Raw genomic sequence first — 24,765 nt, forward strand, 5'->3', positions numbered from 1 at the left:
CTGGAGGAGGCAGCACACAGAAAGAAACACACCCTGACATTCAACCAGGTGAGGCAGCACACAGTAAGAAACACTCCCTGACATTCAACTAGGACGGGAAGCACACAGAAACACACCCGACATTCGACCAGGGGGAGCAGCACATAAAAGGAAACAGACCCTGACAGTCAACTAGGGGAGGCTGCACAGTCAGAAACACACCCTGATATTCAACTAGAGGAGGCAGCACAGGGTGAGAACCACCCCCTGATATTGAACTAAGGGAGGCAGCACAGTGAGAAACATGCCCTGACATTCGACTAGGGGAGGCAGCACACAGTGAGAAACACACCCTGACATTCGACTAGGGGAGGCAGCACACAGTGAGAAACACACCCTGACATTCAACTAGGGGAGGCTGCACACCGTGAGAAACACACCCTGACAATCGACTAGGGGAGGCAGCACACAGTGAGAAACACACCCTGACATTCGACTAAGGGAGGCAGCACACAGTGAGAAACACACCCTGATGTTCAACTAAGGGAGGCAGCACAGTGACAAACATGCCCTGACATTCAACTAGGGGAGGCAGCACACAGTGAGACACACACCTGACATTCAACTAGGGGAGGCAGCACACAGCGAGAAACATACCCTGATATTCAACTAGGGGAGGGTGCACGAATTGAGGAAGACACCCTGATATTCAAATAGGGGAGGCAGCACACAGAAACACACCCCGACATTCGACTAGGGCAGGCTGCACACAGAAAGAAACACCCTGACATTCGACCAGAGGGGGCAGCACTCAGTGAGAAACACACCTTGGCATTCAACGAGAGGAGGCAAAACGCAGTGAGAAACACCCTGATACTCAACTAGGGGAGGCAGCGCACAGTGAGAAACACACCCTGATATTCGACTAGGAGAGGCAGCGCAGTGACAAACACAACCTGACATTCAACTAGGGGGGGGCAGCACACAGAAACACACCATGACATTCGACTAGGGAAGGCAGCACATAAAATGAAACACACCCTGATATTCAACGAGGGGAGGCAGCAAAGTCATAAACACACCCTGATATTCAACTAGGGGAGGCAGCATCCAGTGAGAAACACACCCTGATATTCAACTAGGGGAGGCAGCACTCAGTGAGAAACACGCCCTGACATTCGAACAGGGGAGGCTGCACACCGTGAGAAACACACCTTGACATTCAACTAGGAGAGGCAGCACACAGTGTGAAATACACCCTGACATTCGACCAGGGGAGGCTGCACACCGTGAGAAACACACCTTGACATTCAACTAGGGCAGGCAGCACACAGTGAGCAACACACCCTGATATTCGAACTGGGGAGGCTGCACACCGTGTGAAACACACCTTGACATTCAACTAGGACGGGAAGCACACAGAAACACACCCGACATTCGACCAGGGGGAGCAGCACATAAAAGGAAACAGACCCTGACATTCGACCAGGGGAGGCAGCACTCAGTGAGAAACACAGCTTGACATTCAACTAGGGGAGGCAACACACAGAAACACACCCCGACATTCGACTAGGGAAGGCAGCCGACAGTGAGAAACACACCCTGATATTCAACTAGGGGAGGCAGCACAGTGAGAAACACACCCTGATATTCAACTAGGAGAGGCAGCACACAGTAAAAAACACTCCCTGACATTCAACTAGGACGGGAAGCACACAGAAACACACCCGACATTCGACCGGGGGAGCAGCACATAAAAGGAAACAGACCCTGACAGTCAACTAGGGGAGGCAGCACAGTCAGAAACACACCCTGATATTCAACTAGAGGAGGCAGCACACAGTGAGAAGCACACCCTGACATTCAACTTGGGGAGGCAGCACAGGGTGAGAACCACCCCCTGATATTGAACTAAGGGAGGCAGCACAGTGAGAAACATGCCCTGACATTCGACTAGGGGAGGAAGCACACTGAGAAATACACCCGGATATTCAACAAGGGGAGGCTGCAGACCGTGAAAAACACACCCTGATATTCAACCAGGAGAGGCTGCAGACCGTGAGAAACACACCCTGATATTCAACCAGGAGAGGCTGCAGACCGTGAGAAACACACCCTGACATTCGACCAGGAGAGGCTGCAGACCGTGAGAAACACACCCTGATATTCGACTAGGGGCGGCAGCACACAGTGAGAAACACACCCTGACATTCGACTAGGGGAGGAGGCACACAGTGAGAAACACACCCTGACATTAGACTAGGGGAGGCTGCACACAGTGAGAAACACACCCTGATGTTCAACTAAGGGAGGCAGCACAGTGACAAACATGCCCTGACATTCAACTACGGGAGGCAGCACACAGTGAGAAACACACCCTGACATTCAACTAGGAGAGGCAGCACACAGTGTGAAATACACCCTGACATTCGACCAGGGGAGGCTGCACACCGTGAGAAACACACCTTGACATTCAACTAGGGCAGGCAGCACACAGTGAGCAACACACCCTGATATTCGAACTGGGGAGGCTGCACACCGTGTGAAACACACCTTGACATTCAACTAGGACGGGAAGCACACAGAAACACACCCGACATTCGACCAGGGGGAGCAGCACATAAAAGGAAACAGACCCTGACATTCGACCAGGAGAGGCTGCAGACCGTGAGAAACACACCCTGATATTCGACTAGGGGCGGCAGCACACAGTGAGAAACACACCCTGACATTCGACTAGGGGAGGAGGCACACAGTGAGAAACACACCCTGACATTAGACTAGGGGAGGCTGCACACAGTGAGAAACACACCCTGATGTTCAACTAAGGGAGGCAGCACAGTGACAAACATGCCCTGACATTCAACTACGGGAGGCAGCACACAGTGAGAAACACACCCTGACATTCAACTAGGGGAGGCAGCACACAGTGAGAAACACACCCTGACATTTGACTAGGGGAGGCTGCACACCGTGAGAAACACACCCTGACATTCAACTAGGAGAGGCAGCACATAGTAAGAAACACACTGACATTCAACCACGGGAGGCACCACACAGAAACACACCCCAAAATGAGACCAGTGAAGGCAGCAAACAAAAAGAAACACACCCTGACATTCAACTATGGGAGGCAGCACTGTCAGAAACACACCCTGATATTCAACTGGAGGAGGCAGCACACAGAAAGAAACACACCCTGACATTCAACCAGGTGAGGCAGCACACAGTAAGAAACACTCCCTGACATTCAACTAGGACGGGAAGCACACAGAAACACACCCGACATTCGACCAGGGGGAGCAGCACATAAAAGGAAACAGACCCTGACAGTCAACTAGGGGAGGCAGCACAGTCAGAAACACACCCTGATATTCAACTAGAGGAGGCAGCACAGGGTGAGAACCACCCCCTGATATTGAACTAAGGGAGGCAGCACAGTGAGAAACATGCCCTGACATTCGACTAGGGGAGGAAGCACACTGAGAAATACACCCGGATATTCAACAAGGGGAGGCAGCACACAGTGAGAAACACACCCGGACATTCAACTAGGAGAGGCTGCAGACCGTGAGAAACACACCCTGATATTCAACCAGGAGACTGCAGACCGTGAGAAACACACCCTGACATTCGACCAGGAGAGGCTGCAGACCGTGAGAAACACACCCTGACATTCGACCAGGAGAGGCTGCAGACCGTGAGAAACACACCCTGACATTCAACTAGGGGAGGCAGCACACAGTGAGAAACACACCCTGATATTCGACTAGGGGAGGCAGCACAGTGAGAAACACACCCTGATATTCGACTAGGGGAGGCAGCACAGTGAGAAACACACCCTGACATTCAACTAGGGGAGGCAGCACACAGTGAGAAACACACCCTGACATTTGACTAGGGGAGGCTGCACACCGTGAGAAACACACCCTGACAATCGACTAGGGGAGGCAGCACACAGTGAGAAACACACCCTGACATTCGACTAGGGGAGGAGGCACACAGTGAGAAACACACCCTGACATTAGACTAGGGGAGGCGGCACACAGTGAGAAACACACCCTGATGTTCAACTAAGGGAGGCAGCACAGTGACAAACATGCCCTGACATTCAACTACGGGAGGCAGCACACAGTGAGACACACACCTGACATTCAACTAGGGGAGGCAGCACACAGAGAGAAACATACCCTGATATTCAACTAGGGGAGGGAGCACGAATTGAGGAAGACACCCTGATATTCAAATAGGGGATGCAGCACACAGAAACACACCCCGACATTCGACTAGGGCAGGCTGCACACAGAAAGAAACACCCTGACATTCGACCAGAGGGGGCAGCACTCAGTGAGAAACACACCTTGGCATTCAACGAGAGGAGGCAAAACGCAGTGAGAAACACCCTGATACTCAACTAGGGGAGGCAGCGCACAGTGAGAAACACACCCTGATATTCGACTAGGAGAGGCAGCGCAGTGACAAACACAACCTGACATTCAACTAGGGGGGGGCAGCACACAGAAACACACCATGACATTCGACTAGGGAAGGCAGCACATAAAATGAAACACACCCTGATATTCAACGAGGGGAGGCAGCAAAGTCATAAACACACCCTGATATTCAACTAGGGGAGGCAGCATCCAGTGAGAAACACACACTGATATTCAACGAGGGGAGGCAGCACTCAGTGAGAAACACGCCCTGATATTCAACTAGGGGAGGCAGCACTCAGTGAGAAAAACGCCCTGATATTCAACTAGGGGAGGCAGCGCACAGTGAGAAACACACCCTGACATTCAACTAGGGGAGGCAGCACACAGTGAGAAACACACCCTGACATTTGAACAGGGGAGGCTGCACACCGTGAGAAACACACCTTGACATTCAACTAGGAGAGGCAGCACACAGTGTGAAATACACTCTGACATTCGACCAGGGGAGGCTGCACACCGTGAGAAACACACCTTGACATTCAACTAGGGCAGGCAGCACACAGTGAGCAACACGCCCTGATATTCGAACAGGGGAGGCTGCACACCGTGAGAAACACACCTTGACATTCAACTAGGACGGGAAGCACGCAGAAACACACCCGACATTCGACCAGGGGGAGCAGCACATAAAAGGAAACAGACCCTGACAGTCAACTAGGGGAGGCAGCAGACCGTGAGAAACACAGCTTGACATTCAACTAGGGGAGGCAACACACAGAGAAACACACGCTGACATTCAACTAGGGGAGGCAGCACACAGAAACACACCCCGACATTCGACTAGGGAAGGCAGCCGACAGTGAGAAACACACCCTGATATTCAACTAGGGGAGGCAGCACAGTAAGAAACACACCCTGATATTCAACTAGGAGAGGCAGCACACAGTAAGAAACACTCCCTGACATTCAACTAGGACGGGAAGCACACAGAAACACACCCGACATTCGACCAGGGGGAGCAGCACATAAAAGGAAACAGACCCTGACAGTCAACTAGGGGAGGCAGCACAGTCAGAAACACACCCTGATATTCAACTAGAGGAGGCAGCACACAGTGAGAAGCACACCCTGACATTCAACTTGGGGAGGCAGCACAGGGTGAGAACCACCCCCTGACATTGAACTAAGGGAGGCAGCACAGTGAGAAACATGCCCTGACATTCGACTAGGGGAGGAAGCACACTGAGAAATACACCCGGATATTCAACAAGGGGAGGCAGCACACAGTGAGAAACACACCCGGACATTCAACTAGGAGAGGCTGCAGACCGTGAGAAACACACCCTGACATTCGACCAGGAGAGGCTGCAGACCGTGAGAAACACACCCTGACATTCAACTAGGGGAGGCAGCACACAGTGAGAAACACACCCTGATATTCGACTAGGGGAGGCAGCACACAGTGAGAAACACACCCTGACATTCAACTAGGGGAGGCAGCACACAGTGAGAAACACACCCTGACATTTGACTAGGGGAGGCTGCACACCGTGAGAAACACACCCTGACATTCAACTAGGAGAGGCAGCACATAGTAAGAAACACACTCTGACATTCAACCACGGGAGGCACCACACAGAAACACACCCCAAAATGAGACCAGTGAAGGCAGCAAACAAAAAGAAACACACCCTGACATTCAACTATGGGAGGCAGCACTGTCAGAAACACACCCTGATATTCAACTGGAGGAGGCAGCACACAGTAAGAAACACTCCCTGACATTCAACTAGGACGGGAAGCACACAGAAACACACCCGACATTCGACCAGGGGGAGCAGCACATAAAAGGAAACAGACCCTGACAGTCAACTAGGGGAGGCAGCACAGTCAGAAACACACCCTGATATTCAACTAGAGGAGGCAGCACAGGGTGAGAACCACCCCCTGATATTGAACTAAGGGAGGCAGCACAGTGAGAAACATGCCCTGACATTCGACTAGGGGAGGAAGCACACTGAGAAATACACCCGGATATTCAACAAGGGGAGGCAGCACACAGTGAGAAACACACCCGGACATTCAACTAGGAGAGGCTGCAGACAGTGAGAAACACACCCTGACATTCGACCAGGAGAGGCTGCAGACCGTGAGAAACACACCCTGACATTCAACTAGGGGAGGCAGCACACAGTGAGAAACACACCCTGATATTCGACTAGGGGAGGCAGCACAGTGAGAAACACACCCTGACATTCAACTAGGGGAGGCAGCACACAGTGAGAAACACACCCGGACATTCAACTAGGAGAGGCTGCAGACCGTGAGAAACACACCCTGATATTCAACCAGGAGAGGCTGCAGACCGTGAGAAACACACCCTGACATTCGACCAGGAGAGGCTGCAGACCGTGAGAAACACACCCTGACATTCGACCAGGAGAGGCTGCAGACCGTGAGAAACACACCCTGACATTCAACTAGGGGAGGCAGCACACAGTGAGAAACACACCCTGATATTCGACTAGGGGAGGCAGCACAGTGAGAAACACACCCTGATATTCGACTAGGGGAGGCAGCACAGTGAGAAACACACCCTGACATTCAACTAGGGGAGGCAGCACACAGTGAGAAACACACCCTGACATTTGACTAGGGGAGGCTGCACACCGTGAGAAACACACCCTGACAATCGACTAGGGGAGGCAGCACACAGTGAGAAACACACCCTGACATTCGACTAGGGGAGGAGGCACACAGTGAGAAACACACCCTGACATTAGACTAGGGGAGGCGGCACACAGTGAGAAACACACCCTGATGTTCAACTAAGGGAGGCAGCACAGTGACAAACATGCCCTGACATTCAACTACGGGAGGCAGCACACAGTGAGACACACACCTGACATTCAACTAGGGGAGGCAGCACACAGAGAGAAACATACCCTGATATTCAACTAGGGGAGGGAGCACGAATTGAGGAAGACACCCTGATATTCAAATAGGGGATGCAGCACACAGAAACACACCCCGACATTCGACTAGGGCAGGCTGCACACAGAAAGAAACACCCTGACATTCGACCAGAGGGGGCAGCACTCAGTGAGAAACACACCTTGGCATTCAACGAGAGGAGGCAAAACGCAGTGAGAAACACCCTGATACTCAACTAGGGGAGGCAGCGCACAGTGAGAAACACACCCTGATATTCGACTAGGAGAGGCAGCGCAGTGACAAACACAACCTGACATTCAACTAGGGGGGGGCAGCACACAGAAACACACCATGACATTCGACTAGGGAAGGCAGCACATAAAATGAAACACACCCTGATATTCAACGAGGGGAGGCAGCAAAGTCATAAACACACCCTGATATTCAACTAGGGGAGGCAGCATCCAGTGAGAAACACACACTGATATTCAACGAGGGGAGGCAGCACTCAGTGAGAAACACGCCCTGATATTCAACTAGGGGAGGCAGCACTCAGTGAGAAAAACGCCCTGATATTCAACTAGGGGAGGCAGCGCACAGTGAGAAACACACCCTGACATTCAACTAGGGGAGGCAGCACACAGTGAGAAACACACCCTGACATTTGAACAGGGGAGGCTGCACACCGTGAGAAACACACCTTGACATTCAACTAGGAGAGGCAGCACACAGTGTGAAATACACTCTGACATTCGACCAGGGGAGGCTGCACACCGTGAGAAACACACCTTGACATTCAACTAGGGCAGGCAGCACACAGTGAGCAACACGCCCTGATATTCGAACAGGGGAGGCTGCACACCGTGAGAAACACACCTTGACATTCAACTAGGAGAGGCAGCACACAGTGTGAAATACACTCTGACATTCGACCAGGGGAGGCTGCACACCGTGAGAAACACACCTTGACATTCAACTAGGGCAGGCAGCACACAGTGAGCAACACGCCCTGATATTCGAACAGGGGAGGCTGCACACCGTGAGAAACACACCTTGACATTCAACTAGGACGGGAAGCACGCAGAAACACACCCGACATTCGACCAGGGGGAGCAGCACATAAAAGGAAACAGACCCTGACAGTCAACTAGGGGAGGCAGCACTCAGTGAGAAACACAGCTTGACATTCAACTAGGGGAGGCAACACACAGAGAAACACACGCTGACATTCAACTAGGGGAGGCAGCACACAGAAACACACCCCGACATTCGACTAGGGAAGGCAGCCGACAGTGAGAAACACACCCTGATATTCAACTAGGGGAGGCAGCACAGTAAGAAACACACCCTGATATTCAACTAGGAGAGGCAGCACACAGTAAGAAACACTCCCTGACATTCAACTAGGACGGGAAGCACACAGAAACACACCCGACATTCGACCAGGGGGAGCAGCACATAAAAGGAAACAGACCCTGACAGTCAACTAGGGGAGGCAGCACAGTCAGAAACACACCCTGATATTCAACTAGAGGAGGCAGCACACAGTGAGAAGCACACCCTGACATTCAACTTGGGGAGGCAGCACAGGGTGAGAACCACCCCCTGACATTGAACTAAGGGAGGCAGCACAGTGAGAAACATGCCCTGACATTCGACTAGGGGAGGAAGCACACTGAGAAATACACCCGGATATTCAACAAGGGGAGGCAGCACACAGTGAGAAACACACCCGGACATTCAACTAGGAGAGGCTGCAGACCGTGAGAAACACACCCTGACATTCGACCAGGAGAGGCTGCAGACCGTGAGAAACACACCCTGACATTCAACTAGGGGAGGCAGCACACAGTGAGAAACACACCCTGATATTCGACTAGGGGAGGCAGCACACAGTGAGAAACACACCCTGACATTCAACTAGGGGAGGCAGCACACAGTGAGAAACACACCCTGACATTTGACTAGGGGAGGCTGCACACCGTGAGAAACACACCCTGACATTCAACTAGGAGAGGCAGCACATAGTAAGAAACACACTCTGACATTCAACCACGGGAGGCACCACACAGAAACACACCCCAAAATGAGACCAGTGAAGGCAGCAAACAAAAAGAAACACACCCTGACATTCAACTATGGGAGGCAGCACTGTCAGAAACACACCCTGATATTCAACTGGAGGAGGCAGCACACAGTAAGAAACACTCCCTGACATTCAACTAGGACGGGAAGCACACAGAAACACACCCGACATTCGACCAGGGGGAGCAGCACATAAAAGGAAACAGACCCTGACAGTCAACTAGGGGAGGCAGCACAGTCAGAAACACACCCTGATATTCAACTAGAGGAGGCAGCACAGGGTGAGAACCACCCCCTGATATTGAACTAAGGGAGGCAGCACAGTGAGAAACATGCCCTGACATTCGACTAGGGGAGGAAGCACACTGAGAAATACACCCGGATATTCAACAAGGGGAGGCAGCACACAGTGAGAAACACACCCGGACATTCAACTAGGAGAGGCTGCAGACAGTGAGAAACACACCCTGACATTCGACCAGGAGAGGCTGCAGACCGTGAGAAACACACCCTGACATTCAACTAGGGGAGGCAGCACACAGTGAGAAACACACCCTGATATTCGACTAGGGGAGGCAGCACAGTGAGAAACACACCCTGACATTCAACTAGGGGAGGCAGCACACAGTGAGAAACACACCCTGACATTTGACTACGGGAGGCTGCACACCGTGAGAAACACACCCTGACAAGCGACTAGGGGAGGCAGCACAGTGAGAAACACACCCTGACATTCAACCAGGCGAGGCAGCACTTAGTGAGAAACACACCCTGACATTCAAGCGGGGGGGGGGGGGGGGGCAGCACACAGAAACACACCCCGAAATTCGAGTAGGGGAACCATCACACAAAGTAAACACAACCTGACATTCGACCAGGGGAGGCAGCACTCAGTGAGAAACACAGCTTGACATTCAACTAGACGAGGCAACACACAGAGAAACACACGCTGACATTCAACTAGGGGAGGCAGCACAGTGAGAAACACACCCTGATATTCGACCAGGGGAGGCAGCACTCAGAAAGAAACATACCCTGACATTCAACTAGGAGAGGCAGCACATAGTAAGAAACATACCCTGACATTCAACTAGGGGTGGCACCACACAGAAACACACCCCGAAATGAGACCAGTGAAGGCAGCAAACAAAAAGAAACACACCCTGACATTCAACTATGGGAGGCAGCACTGTCAGAAACACACCCTGATATTCAACTGGAGGAGGCAGCACACAGAAAGAAACACACCCTGACATTTGACCAGGGGAGGATGCACACCGTGAGAAACACACCCTGACATTCAACTGGGGGAGGCAGCACACAGAAACACACCCCGACATTCGACTAGGGAAGGCAGCCGACAGTGAGAAACACGCCCTGATATTCGACCAGGGGAGGCAGCACTGTGAGAAACACATCCCGAAATTCGACTAGGGGAGGCAGCACACAGAAAGAAACAAACCCTGCAATTTGACCAGGGGAGGCTGCACACCGTGAGAAGCGCACCCTGACATTCAACTGGGGGAGGCAGCACCCATTGAGAAACACAGCCTGACATTCAACTAGGAGAGGCAGCACAGTCAGAAACACACCCTGACATTCAACTAGAGGAGGCAGCACACAGTGAGAAACACACCCTGATATTCGACCAGGGGAGGCAGCACTCAGTGAGAAACACGCCCTGATATTCGACTAAGTGAGGCAGCAATCAAAACCCCCCGATATTCAACTAGGGCAGGCAGCACACAGTGAGAAACAGACCCTGATATTCGACCGGGGAGGCAGCACTGTGAGAAACACATCCCGAAATTCGACTAGGGGAGGCAGCACAGTCAAAAACACCCCAACAGTCAACTAGGGGAGACAGCACACAGAAAGAAACAAACCCTGCAATTTGACCAGGGGAGGCTGCACACCGTGAGAAGCGCACCCTGACATTCAACTGGGGGAGGCAGCACCCATTGAGAAACACAGCCTAACAGTCAACTAGGGGAGGCAGCACAGTCAGAAACACACACTGACATTCAACTAGGGGTGGAAGCACATAAAAAGAAGCACACCCTGACATTCAACTAGGAGAGGCAGCACCCAGTGAGAAGCACACCCTGACATTCAGCTAGGGGAGGGAGCACAATTTGAGACACACACCTTGATATTCAACTAGGGGAGGCAGCACACAGAACAACACCCTGACATTCGACTGGGGCATGCAGCACACAGAAAGAAACACACCCTGACATTCAACCAGGTGAGGCAGCACTCAGTGAGAAACACACCCTGACATTCGACCAGGGGAGGCAGCACTCAGTGAGAAACACAGCTTGACATTCAACTAGACGAGGCAACACACACAGAAACACACCCCGACATTCGACTAGGGAAGGCAGCAGACAGTGAGAAACACACCCTGATATTCGACCAGGGGAGGCAGCACTCAGAAAGAAACATACCCTGACATTCAACTAGGAGAGGCAGCACATAGTAAGAAACACACTCTGACATTCAACTAGGGGGGCACCACACAGAAACACACCCCAAAATGAGACCAGTGAAGGCAGCAAACAAAAAGAAACACACCCTGATATTCAACTATGGGAGGCAGCACTGTCAGAAACACACCCTGATATTCAACTGGAGGAGGCAGCACACAGAAAGAAACACACCCTGACATTTGACCAGGGGAGGATGCACACCGTGAGAAACACACCCTGACATTCAACTGGGGGAGGCAGCACACAGAAACACACCCCGACATTCGACTAGGGAAGGCAGCCGACAGTGAGAAACACGCCCTGATATTCGACCAGGGGAGGCAGCACTGTGAGAAACACATCCCGAAATTCGACTAGGGGAGGCAGCACAGTCAAAAACACCCCAACAGTCAACTAGGGGAGACAGCACACAGAAAGAAACAAACCCTGCAATTTGACCAGGGGAGGCTGCACACCGTGAGAAGCGCACCCTGACATTCAACTGGGGGAGGCAGCACCCATTGAGAAACACAGCCTGACAGTCAACTAGGGGAGGCAGCACACAGTAAGAAATACACCCTGACATTCAACTAGGAGAGGCAGCACATAAAAAGAAACACACCCTGACATTGAACTAGGGGAGGTGGCACAGTCAGAAACACACCCTGACATTCAACTAGGAGAGGCAGCACCCAGTGAGAAGCACACCCTGACATTCAACTAGAGGAGGCAGCACACCGTGAGAAACACGCCCTGACATTCAGCTAGGGGAGGGAGCACAATTTGAGACACACACCTTGATATTCAACTAGGGGAGGCAGCACACAGAACAACACCCTGACATTCGACTGGGGCATGCAGCACACAGAAAGAAACACACCCTGACATTCGACCAGGTGAGGCAGCACTCAGTGAGAAACACACCCTGCCATTCAAGCAGGGGGGAGGGGGGGGGGGGCAGCACACAGAAACACACCCCGACATTCGAGTAGGGGAGCCATCACACAAAGTAAACACAACCTGACATTCGACCAGGGGAGGCAGCACTCAGTGAGAAACACAGCTTGACATTCAACTAGAGGAGGCAGCACACAGAAACACACCCAGAAGGGAGATGAGCTATCTTTTAAACAGCAAAGTTCTGATCTGGAAAGAACTATCTGAAAAAGTGAGGCCGCAAATAACCTCCCCTCCTGTTCTCCCTCCAACTGCTCTAACTGAGGATTTTAGGGTTTTGAATGGAATTATCAGTTGACAGAAATTTTACTCACTGGTGTGAGAGTCGCCGGGTCCAGATGGGATGTACCCCAGGTTACTGTGGGAGGCGAGGGAAGAGATTGCAGAGCCTCTGGCGACGATCTTTGCGTCGTCGATGGAGACGGGAGAGGTGCCGGAGGATTGGAGGATTGCGGATGTGGTTCCTATTTTCAAGAAGGGGAATAGGGATAGCCCAGGAAATTACTGACCGGTGAGTCTAACCTCAGTAGTTGGTAAGCTGAGGGACAAGATTTATGAGCATTTAGAGAGGTTTAGTATGCTCAAGAATACTCAGCATGGCTTTGTCAAAGGCAGATCGTGCCTTACGAGCCTGATGGAGTTCTTCGAAAATGTGACGAAACACATTGACGAAGGGAAGGCGGTAGATGTGGTTTATACGGATTTTAGCAAGGCGTTCGATAAGGTCCCCCATGCAAGGCTTCTAGAAAAGGTGAGAGGGCATGGGATCCAAGGGGCTGCTGCCCTGTGGATCCAGATCTGGCTTGCCCAAAGGAGGCAGAGTGTGTGCATGGATGGGTCTTTTTCTAAATGGAGGTCGGTCACCAGTGGTGTGCCCCAGGAACCTTGCTGTTTGTCACTTTCATAAATGACCTGGATGAGGAAGTGGAGGGATGGGTTGGTAAGTTTGCCGAAGGTTGGTGGGGTTGTGGATAGTCTGGAGGGATGTCAGAAGTTACAAAGGGACATAGATAGGATGCAAGACTGGGCGGAGAAGTGGCAGATGGACTTCAACCCAGATAAATGCGTAGTGGTCCATTTTGGCAGGTCAAATGGGATGAAGGAGTACAATATAAAGGGAAATAGTCTTAGTACTGTAGAGGATCAGAAAGACCTTGGGGTCCGGGTCCATAGGACTCTAAAATCGGCCCCGCAGGTGGAGGAGATGGTTAAGAAGGCGTATGGTGTGCTGGCCTTTATCAATCGAGGGATTGAGTTTAGGAGTCTGGGGATAATGATGCAGCTATATAAGACCCTTGTCAGACCCCACTTGGAGTACTGTGCTCAGTTCTGGTCGCCTCATTGCAGGAAGGATGTGGAAAAGATTGAAAGGGTGCAGAGGCGATTTACAAGGATGTTGCCTGGATTGAGTGGCATGCCTTATGAGGATAGGTTGAGGGAGCTCGGTCTTTTCTCCTTGGAGAGACGTAGGATGAGAGGAGACCTAATAGAGGTGTATAAGATGTTGAGAGGCACAGATCGTGTGGACTCTCAGAGGCTTTTTCCCAGGGTGGAAATGGCTGCTACGAGAGGACACAAGTTTAAGGTGCTGGGGTGTAGGTACAGGGGAAATGTTAGGGGGAAGTTTTACACACAGAGGGTGGTGGGCGAGTGGAATCGGCTGCCATCAGTGGTGGTGGAGGCAAACTCTATAGGGTCTTTTAAGAGACTCCTGGATGAGTATATGGGACTTAATAGGATGGAGGGTTATAGGTAGGCCTAAAAGGTAGGGATATGTTCGGCACAACTTGTGGGGCTGAAGGGCCTGTTTTGTGCTGTAGTTTTTCTATGTTTCTATGAGAGCTCAGGACAAGGGGACAAATATCTTATTATCAGAGCCAGGATATTCAGGAGATAAATTTAGGAAACACTTGCTCACACAAAGGGTGGGGGAAGTGTGGAACTCTCTCCCACACATAGCTGCAGATATTAGCTGTTGAATATTCTCCCCGTGTCTCCATGGGTTTCCTCCGGGTGCTCTGGTTTCCTCCAACAGTCCAAAGATGTGCGGGTTAGGTGGATTGGCCGTGCTCAGTTGACCCTAGTGTCAGGGGGTTAACAGGGTAAATATGTGGGTGTTATTGGGGTAGGGCCTGGGTGGGATTGTGGTCGGTGCAGACTTGCTGAGCTGAATGTGCTCCTTCTGCACTGTGGGGATTCTGTGAACAATTTTCACTCTGAGATGGGGATATTTCTGCTGCCAGAAGGTGTGGATCTGAAGCCCAGGCGGCTGGATGGAGTTTGTCTCCCTGATCAACGGGCAGCTCAGGCTGCAGGGACTGAATGTCTGCCTCCTCCTCTTGCTGCTGCCGGAGCTCAGAGCTTGTGCAGCTCCTGGAGCTGGGGGAGGCCATTCGGCCGCTTCAATATGGGACAGCCCACCTTTCAGACAGTTTATCCCTTGTCTGATGTCGGTGAGCTTTGTGTTATTTTTATTGAAGGGTCATTAACAATGTGCAGATTCACACAGACTCTCTCTATGTTACTGGGTCACCAATGTTGCTGATCTTCCCCCTGAGCGGGGACACTCACAATAAGGAAACAGCTTCCTCACCCAGGCCCGGCCCGTTGCTAAGGGAACCTGGCTCAGTCACTGCGCAGGCCCGGCCTGTTGCTAAGGAAACAGCCTCCTCACCCAGGCCCGTTGCTAAGGGAACGCGGCTCAGTCACTGCGCAGGCCCGGCCTGTTGCTAAGGAAACAGCCTCCTCACCCAGGCCCGGCCCGTTGCTAAGGGAACGCGGCTCAGTCACTGCGCAGGCCCGGCCCGTTGCTAAGGGAACGCGGCTCAGTCACTGCGCAGGCCCGGCCCGTTGCTAAGGGAACCTGGCTCAGTCACTGCGCAGGCCCAGCCTGTTGCTAAGGGAACGCGGCTCAGTCACTGCGCAGGCCCGGCCTGTTGCTAAGGGAACCTGGCTCAGTCACTGCGCAGGCCCGGCCTGTTGCTAAGGGAACGCGGCTCAGTCACTGCGCAGGCCCGGCCCGTTGCTAAGGGAATGTGGCTCAGTCACTGCGCAGGCCCGGCCTGTTGCTAAGGGAATGCGGCTCAGTCACTGTGCAGGCCTGGCCCGTTACTAAGGGAACCTGGCTCAGTCACTGCGCAGGCCCGGCCCGTTGCTAAGGGAACGCGGCTCAGTCACTGCGCAGGCCCGGCCCGTTGCTAAGGGAATGTGGCTCAGACACTGCGCAGGCTCGAGCCCGCTGAGGTCAGCTCGGCAGGTCACGTGAGGAGCTGTCAATCAATTGCCTATTCAGCATCTTTGTTCAATCATTGACTGAATAAATTCTGTTAACCTGTTGCATCAAACTCACTGTCTGGTGTCTTTTCATCTTGTCCCAGGAACTTAGTTCATCTCAGTGAGTCTCACACAAGCAGCTGGAGGCACTTTGTGCTCTCATGGTTATCCTGTCCACCCAAATAGTCTGAAGATTTCAAAGGTTGGTGTGAGATTCTTGAATTTACCAATGTATGGGAATAACAATAAACATATGGAATTTTAACCATATCTCACCATTGACTTCAATCATGCACACGTGCAAACGCATGTACGCACACACGGAGATGGCCCGGAACTTGCACATGTTCACGTGTGATTTCAAGAAGAAATTAGATATAACTTTTGGGGCTAAAGGGATCGCGGGATTAGGGAGGGGAAGGGGAGATCAGGATATTGAATTTGATGATTAGCCATGAGGAAGAGTTCATAGAGGGTATCTGCGATACCTTCCTTGAACAGTATGTAATGGAACCTACAAGGGAGCAAGCTATCCTAGATCCGGACCTGTGTAATGTGACGGGAATAATTAGTGATCTTACAGTTAGGGATCCTCTTGGAAGAAGCGATCACAGTACGGTTGAATTTAAAATACAGATAGAGCATGAGAAGGTAAAATCCAAAAGCAATGTCTTGTGCTTAAACAAAGGAGACTACAAAGGGATGAGGGAGGAGTTGGCTCAGGGAAACTGGGAGCAAAAACTTTATGGTGGGAAAATTGAGGAACAGTGGAGGACTTTCAAAGCGATCTTTCACGGTGCTCAGCAAAAGTATATACCAGTGATAAGGAAGGACTGTAGAAAAAGACATAATCAGCCATGGATATCGAAGGAAATAAAGGAGGGTATCAAATTGAAAGAAAATGCATACAAAGTGGCAAAGATTAGTGGGAACCTGGAGGATTGGGAAATCTTTAAAGGTCAGCAGAAAGCCACAAAAAAAAGCTATAAAGAAAAATAAGATGGATTATGAGAGTAAACTCGCTCAGAATAAAAAAAACAGACAGCAAAAGTTTCTACAAATATATAAAATGAAAAAGAGTGGCTAAAGTAAACATTAGTCCTTTAGAGGATGAGACGGGGGATGTAATAACTGGATGTGAGAAAATGGCTGAGGCATTGAACAGGTATTTTGCGTCAGTCTTCACAGTGGAAGACACAAATAACATGCCAAGAATTGATGAGTGGAAGGCTATGGCAGGTGAGGACCTCGAAACTATCATTATCATGAAAGAGGTAGTGTTGGGCAAGTTAATGAGGCTAAAGGTAGACAAGTCTCCTGGCCCTGATGGAATGCATCCCAGGGAACTAAAAGAGATGGTGGGGGAAATGCACTGGTGATAATTTACCAAAATTCGCTGGACTCTGGCATGGTTCCCGCAGATTGGAAAACAGCAAATGTGAAGCCACTGTTTAAAAAAAGGAGGTAGACAAAAGGCAGGTAACTATAGGCCGGTTAGCTTAACTTCTGGAGTAGAGAAAATGCTTGAAGCTATCATCAAGGAAGAAATAGCGAGACATCTGGATATAAATTGTCCCATTGGTAAGATGCAGCATGGGTTCATGAAGGGAAGGTCATGTTTGACTAATTTGGTGGAATTCTTTGAGAACATTACGTGTGCAGTGGACAATGGGGAACCTGTGGATGTGATGTATCTGGATTTTCAAAAAGCATTTGGCAAGGTGCCGCACCAAAGACTGCTACACAAGATAAAGGTGCACGGTGTTACGGGTAATGTATTGCATGGATAGAGGATTGGTTAACTAACAGAAAGCAAAGAGTGGGGGTAAATGGGTGTTTTTCTGGTTGCCGATCACTGACTAGTAGTAAGCCGCAGGGACCAGTGTTGGGACTGCAATTGTTTACGATTTACATTGATGATTTGGAGCTGGGGACCAAGTGTAGTGTGCCAAAATTCGCAGATGATACTAAGATGGGTGGCAGAGCAAAGTGCGCAGAGGACGCTGAAAGTCTGCAAAGGGATATAGATAGTTTGTGAGTGGACGAGAGTCTGGCAGATGGAGTACAATGTTGGTAAATATGAGAGCATCCATTTTGGTTGGAATGACAGCAAAATGGACTATTATTTAAATAGTAAAAAATTGCAGCATGCTGCTGTGCAGAGGGACCTGGATGTTCTTGTGCAGGAATCTCAAGGAGTTGATTTGCAGGTGCAGCAGGTATTTAAGAAGGTAAATGGAATTTTGTCCTTCATTGCTGGAGGGATGGAGTTTAAAAACAGCGAGGTTATGTTGCAGCTGTATAAGGTGCTGGTGAGGCCACACCTGGAGTACTGTGTAGTTTTGGTCTCCATACTTGAGAAAGGATACACTGGCACTGGAGGGGGTGCAGAGGAGATTCACTAAGTTGATTCCGGAGTTGAGAGGGTTGGCTTATGAGCAGAGACTCAGTAGACTGGGGCTATACTCATTGGAATTCAGAAGAATGAGGGGAGGTCTTATAGAAACATATAAGATTATGAAGGGAATAGATAAGATAGAAGCAGGGAAATTATTTCCACTGGCAGTAAAACTAAAACTAGGGGGCATAGCCTCAAAATAAGGGGGAGCAGATTTAGGACTGAGTTGAGGAGGAACTTCTTCACACAAAGGGTTGTGAATCTGTGGAATTCCCTGCCCAGTTGAGGCTACCTCATTGAATGTTTTAAGGCAAGGATAGATACATTTTTGAACAGTAAAGGAATTAAGGGCTATGGTGAGCGGTCGGGTAAGTGGAGCTGAGTCCACGAAAAGATCAGCCTTGATCTTATTGAATGGCAGAGCAGGCTCGAGGGGCCAGATGGACTACTCCTGCTTCTAGTTCTTATGACCAAAATGAATGGTGGAGCAGGCTCGAAGGGCCGAATGGCCTCCTCCTGCTTCTCGTTTCTATGTTTCACACATAACCCCCATGCAAGCAAACACTTACACACTCACACACTCAATTTCTCTCACAAACACAGACACACACACTCGCACACAGGCACACACCCCTCCCATGCACATATACACACACGCACACATACATGCAGAATACACACACACACATACACACACCCAAATACACCTATGCAGACCACCTCACACCCTGATACACACACACACATACTGATACATACACCAATATACGCACGCAGACACACACACACATACACACACCCAAATACACCTATGCAGACCACCTCACACTCTGATACACACACACACATACTGATACATACACCAATATACGCACGCAGACACACACACACACATACACACACCCAAATACACCTATGCAGACCACCTCACACCCTGATACACACACACACATACTGATACATACACCAATATACGCACGCAGACACACACACACAGACACGCACACAAACAAATACAATCTCCCATTTCATTGTTTCATCAAACAAGGACAGGACAGTTCAGAAAATGCAGTTAGATACAGATGAAAACTCCCTTCATATCAGCCTCTCTTTCCCACTCTCCATCCAGCTGGAGTGGGCAAGAGAGAAACAGGGATAGAGATAGAGAGAGAGTAACAGAGAGAGGGGAGGAAAGGAATGGAGTGAGAGTCACAGAGAGGGAGAGGAAGTGATTGAGATAGAGTGTGTTCGGCAGAGTTCCTGCAATGCTGAGTACAATGGCCTTTGAAGGTACCACACAGAACACAACAAATAGGAGCAGAAGTAGGCCATTCTGCCCCTTGAGGCTGCTCCTCCCATTGATAAGATCATGGCTGATCTGACTGTGGCCTGAACTCTACTTTGCTGCCTGTCTCCCCATAATGCTCAACTCACTCTCTGGGGAAAGTGGTTAGCACTGCTGCTTCACAGCGCCAAGGACCTGGATTTGATTCCCAGCTTGGGTCACTGTCTGTGTGGAGTTTGCATGTTCTCCTCGTGTGTGCATGGGTTTCCTCCGGGTGCTCCGGTTTCCTCCCATATTCTGGTTCGGTGCATTGATCCGAACAGGCGCCAACTAGAGGAATTTCACAGTAACTTCATTGCAGTGTTAATGTAAGACTGACTTGTGACCAATAAATGAATTTTAACTTTGAATTCTAAACACTAACCACCCCCTGAGAGAACAAATTATTCCTCCTCATCTCCATCTTTAATGGGCGCTGTATGAATTTTAAACTGTGCCCTCCCTGATACTAGATTCCCCCATGTTGGCCCTGTTCTGTGATAATACAGATGTTTAAAGATTATTCAGTAGTTCTTTAAGGGTAGCAGACACAGGGAAAAAAGAAGTGACTCTGTACACAACAGATATATTTCAAGGGGATACTGCACCCAGCTGTATCTGAGCGGGCAGTAATCTTCCCTCAGAATCAGACAGATTGTGGGTTCAGCTCAGAGCCTCAAATACTAGGCCCTTAGCATCGATCAGAGACTCCGAACACAGCATGATGGGAGAGCGGACAAAGGAAACTGGTGTTGAATTTGTGAGCCTTGCTTTGTGGAAAGCTTTAGCGCTTGGGGAGAATGTCAACTTTTGAATGGACCTACCATATATTAAGCTGATCTTTCACTACACACTATCGGTAACTGCAACACTATATTCTGCACCCTTTCCTCTCATTCTCCCCTGTGTACTCTATGTACGGAATGTTTTGTCTGTATAGCGCACAAGAAACAATACTTTTCACTGCATCCCAATACAAATCAATCAAATCAAATTAACACAGTGAAGTTTGGACCCTGTGGGGTGACAGTTGTCTGAATACAGATTCTATCTTATTGTAACATTCAGGTACCACGTGTACTGAGCTCACCAGCGTTCTGTCTGCATTGTGTGAATCCAGTCTTGAAATATCCACTAATATTGCTAATTCTGCCAAAACAGAAACAGAAAGAGTGTTTGAATTCTCCGTGATTAGTCCCCTTAATGATAAACAACATGGTGGATGAGAGGGATAGAGAGGGAGAGGAAGAGATACAGAGTAACAGAGAGGTAGGGAGAATGAGAGAGAGCAATGCAGAGAGTAACAGTTGTCTGAATACAGATTCTATCTTATTGTAACATTAAGCTACCACATGTACTGAGCTCACCAGCATTTGCAGAAGCCATTGTATAAATACTGTTCTGTCTGTATTGTGTGACTCCAATCTTGAAATCTCCACTCATGTTGCTAATTCTGCCAAGACAGAAACAGAAAGAGTGTTTGAATTCTCTGTGATTAGACTCCTTAACGGTAAACAACATAGTGGATGAGAGGGATAGAGAGGGAGAGGGATAGATAGGGAGAGGAAGAGAGAGAGGGAGCAATGCAGAGAGTAACAGTTAGACAGTGAGGAATAGAGATTAATTCAGATGGATAGTGAGTGTCAGGGGAGTCCGAGACGCTCCATAAACAAGGTAAAGATTTGAAAATGGAGGAGTGTTTCTTACCCACTTTTAAAAGACAATCCACACTCACACCAGTCACATTTCACACTCTCTGCTCAGTCCTGTGTTGGGGGCTGTTGAGTGTAGGATCAGTGTTTGCTTTTCTCAAACCGCACTGATATTCCCAACAAGGGCAAGAGGTTTCAGTGTTTGAAAATGTAAACATTTAAAAGCAAAACTAGACTGGATTTGGTTAAATCTCATGGGATCCAGGATGAGGTGGCCAAATGGATACAAAATTGGTTGATGACAGAAGACAGAAGGTGGTTGTGGAGGGTTGTTCTTCAAACTGGAGGCCTGTGACCAGCGGGGTGCCTCAGGGATCGGTGCTGGGTCCCCTGCTATTTGTAATTTATATTAATAATTTAGATGAGAATTTAGGAGGCATGGTTAGTAATTTTGCAGATGACACCAGGATTTGTGGCATAGTGGACAGTGAAGAAAGTTATCTCGGATTGCAACGGGATCTTGATCATTTGATCGAGTGGGCTGATGAATGGTGGATGGAGTTTAATTTAGATAAACGCAAGATGATGCACTTTGGTAGATCGAACCAGCGCAGGACTTAGTTAGTGGTAGGGCATTGGTGAGAGTTATAGAACAGAGATCTAGGGGTACAGATTGATAGCTCCTTGAAAGTGGAGTCACAGGTGGACAGAGTGGTGAAGAAGGCATTCCACATGCTTGGTTTCATTGGTCAGAATACTGAATGGGATTTGGGACATCATGTTGAAGTTGTACAAGACATTGGTAAGGCCACACTTGGAATACTGTGTACAGTTCTGGTCACCCTATTATACCAAGGATATTATTAAACTAGGAAGTGTGCAGAAAAGAACTACTGGGATACTGCAGGGTCTTGATGGTTTGAGTTATAAGCAGAGGCTGCAAAGACTGGGACATTTTCTCCTGGAGCATAGGAGGCTTCGGGGTGGTCGAACAGTGGCCTCGCTGGATTCACTCTGTCCTTTCAGATTCAGTCTCACAAGCCTGGCTGGGATCACTCTATCCTTAGAGATTCAGTGTCACAGGCATTGCTGGGTTCTGTCTGTCGCTTGAGATACAGTCCCACAGGCCTGGCTGGATTCACTCTGTCCTTTAGGATTCAGTGTCACAGGCCTGGCTGTGTTCACTGTGTCCTTTAGGATTCAGTCCCACAGGCCTGGCTGGATTCACTCTGTCCTTTCGGATTCAGTGTCACAGGCCTGGCTGGTTCAGTGCCAGGTTCACAGGAGTGCCCGTGTCAATTAGTAGTTCCCTCTAGCTCGATTTGAAGTCCCAACTATCTCAATTTGGAGTGCCCCCTATCTCGATTGCGCGTGACCCTCTAACGATTAGGAGAGTCCCATCTTGATTTGGAGTGTCCCGATCTGCAATAAGGGAGCCTTCTATCTCGATTAGGAATGCCCCCCCTGTTTAGATTTGGACCAGTGACTATTTCAGTGAGGAGTGCCCCCCGTCATTTCTGAGTGTCCCCGGTCAATTAGGAACGCTGCCGACCTCGATTAGGTCTGTCCCTCCCTCGATTAGGAGTGTCCCGTATCTCGAATAATGGAGCCTTCTATATCAGTTCGGGGTGCCCCCGATTTAGATTTGGAGCAGCGACTAATTCAATTAGCAGTTCCCCCCCCCATCGCCGTTAGCAGTGCCCCCCCCCCCGTCGCCGTTGGCAGTGCCCCCCCCCATCGCCGTTGGCAGTCGTCCCCCCCCCCCCCCCCCCACCGTCGCTGTTAGCAGTGCCCCCCTGTCTCGATTGGGAGCACGCCGTATCTCGAATAAGAGAGACTTCTATCCCGATTAGGTGTGCTCCCATTTAGATTTAGAGCAGTGACAGTATCAATTCTGAGTGCCCGCATATCAGCTCGCAGTGCTCCTGTCAATGAGGAGTGCCCAGGTGAATCACAAGTGCCCCCAATTTCGGTTTGGAATGCCCCCAATTTCGGTTTGGAGTGCCCACATCTTGATTACATGCGCCCTTATCTCGATTAGAAGGCCATGGACCAAATCCTGAGTGGAATGACAGGAATCCAGACTTACCTGGATGAGATCTTGGTCATGGATTCGACTATTTTCCCAGTACTTGCAGAATACCTTAGAGGTTGCAGGAGCACGGCCTGCAAATCAAGAGAAAAATATGAGTTCTTCAAGGACTCCATTAAATGTCTGGGTCATGAAATGGATGCACAAAGCCTAAGATGGAGGTCATCATGAAGGCCCCAAGACCAGACAATGTGTCCCAATTCAGGTTGTTTTTGGGTCTAATCAATTACTATGACAACAAGCTCAATCCGGACCTGGCGACAGCATTGAAACTGATGCTCCAGTTGCTGGTGAAAGGAGAGCCGTGGAAGTGAACAAAAGGAGGCCTCCCTGGCGGTAAAGCAGGCTTTGAAGAGATTGGAAATGCGAGTTCAATTTAACCCAAAGTTACCGCTGCAGCTTACATGCGAAGCCTCGCCCAATGGGATTGAGGTTGTCCTGTCTAACGTTATGTCAAACGGAGAGGAAGATCCATAGTATTCGCTTCTAGATCATTGACGAAAGCTGAGGAAAAGTTTGCTCGGGTGGAAAAAGAAGGCTGAGGCATCGTCTTTGCATCAAGAAACTAAAAGCTCTGCCATGATGATGTTGTGACTGAGCTCGAAGGTCTGAATTACTGACTCCCATTCATAATTCCTATATTTTATCTTCCATCCTTGGACCATTCACTGGGATACCGTCCATGGCAGCAGTTTGATTGCAGAGGTGGGTGTTGGTGCTGTCAGTGAGAAACACGGCAATGCGGATGCTCTGTCAAGGCTGCCTTTGCCTGGAGATAAAGATGTTCCCGCTGGAATGTGCAGACAATGCACTTCACACAAGAAGATAAAGTTCCGGTAACCGCTAACCAGTTACGGAAAGCCACCCGGAGTGATCCGGTTATGAGGCAGGGAGTGCAACTTGTCCAGAGAGGGAGGATGAGTAGAAAGCACCCGGAGTTACGGTGATAAGTGTGTGGAAGCTGGGAGTTGTCGGTGTTGCTGGATGTTTATTCTGGGCTATGAGAGCCTCATTCCCCCATCATTAAGAGGAAAGGTGCTGGAACGGGTGCACCAAGAGCACCCGGGGGTGCTGCCATTGGAAGAGACAACAAGAAGCTGTTTGTGGTGCTGCCCAAATGGAAGAGAAAGTGGGATGGTGCGAATGCTGCGCTTGGGGACGGAA

General features: G+C 49.9%; 1 protein-coding gene across 2 annotated transcripts in view; it reads right to left on the reverse strand.

Moving 5' to 3' along the window:
* Positions 1-24,320, reverse strand: part of LOC144486169 (uncharacterized) — a 50,760-nt gene extending 26,440 nt beyond the window's left edge. Inside the window, exons 1-5 of one of the 2 annotated variants that reach the window (XM_078204261.1) lie at positions 24,006-24,320; positions 23,599-23,675; positions 21,225-21,310; positions 20,948-21,006; positions 16,212-16,322 (exon numbers count right to left, since the gene is read on the reverse strand). In XM_078204261.1, coding sequence (XP_078060387.1) covers positions 16,254-16,322; positions 20,948-21,006; positions 21,225-21,310; positions 23,599-23,618 — 234 coding nt within the window. In that variant the 5' untranslated portion in view covers positions 23,619-23,675; positions 24,006-24,320 and the 3' untranslated portion in view covers positions 16,212-16,253. Of the gene's footprint in view, positions 1-16,211; positions 16,323-20,947; positions 21,007-21,224; positions 21,311-23,598; positions 23,906-24,005 lie in introns of those variants that run through there. The other variant, XM_078204260.1, reaches the window with a different exon arrangement.
* Between the last annotated feature and the right edge of the window lie 445 nt (positions 24,321-24,765).

The sequence above is a fragment of the Mustelus asterias genome, unplaced genomic scaffold (genome assembly GCF_964213995.1).
Source record: "Mustelus asterias unplaced genomic scaffold, sMusAst1.hap1.1 HAP1_SCAFFOLD_292, whole genome shotgun sequence".
Taxonomy (NCBI): domain Eukaryota; kingdom Metazoa; phylum Chordata; class Chondrichthyes; order Carcharhiniformes; family Triakidae; genus Mustelus; species Mustelus asterias.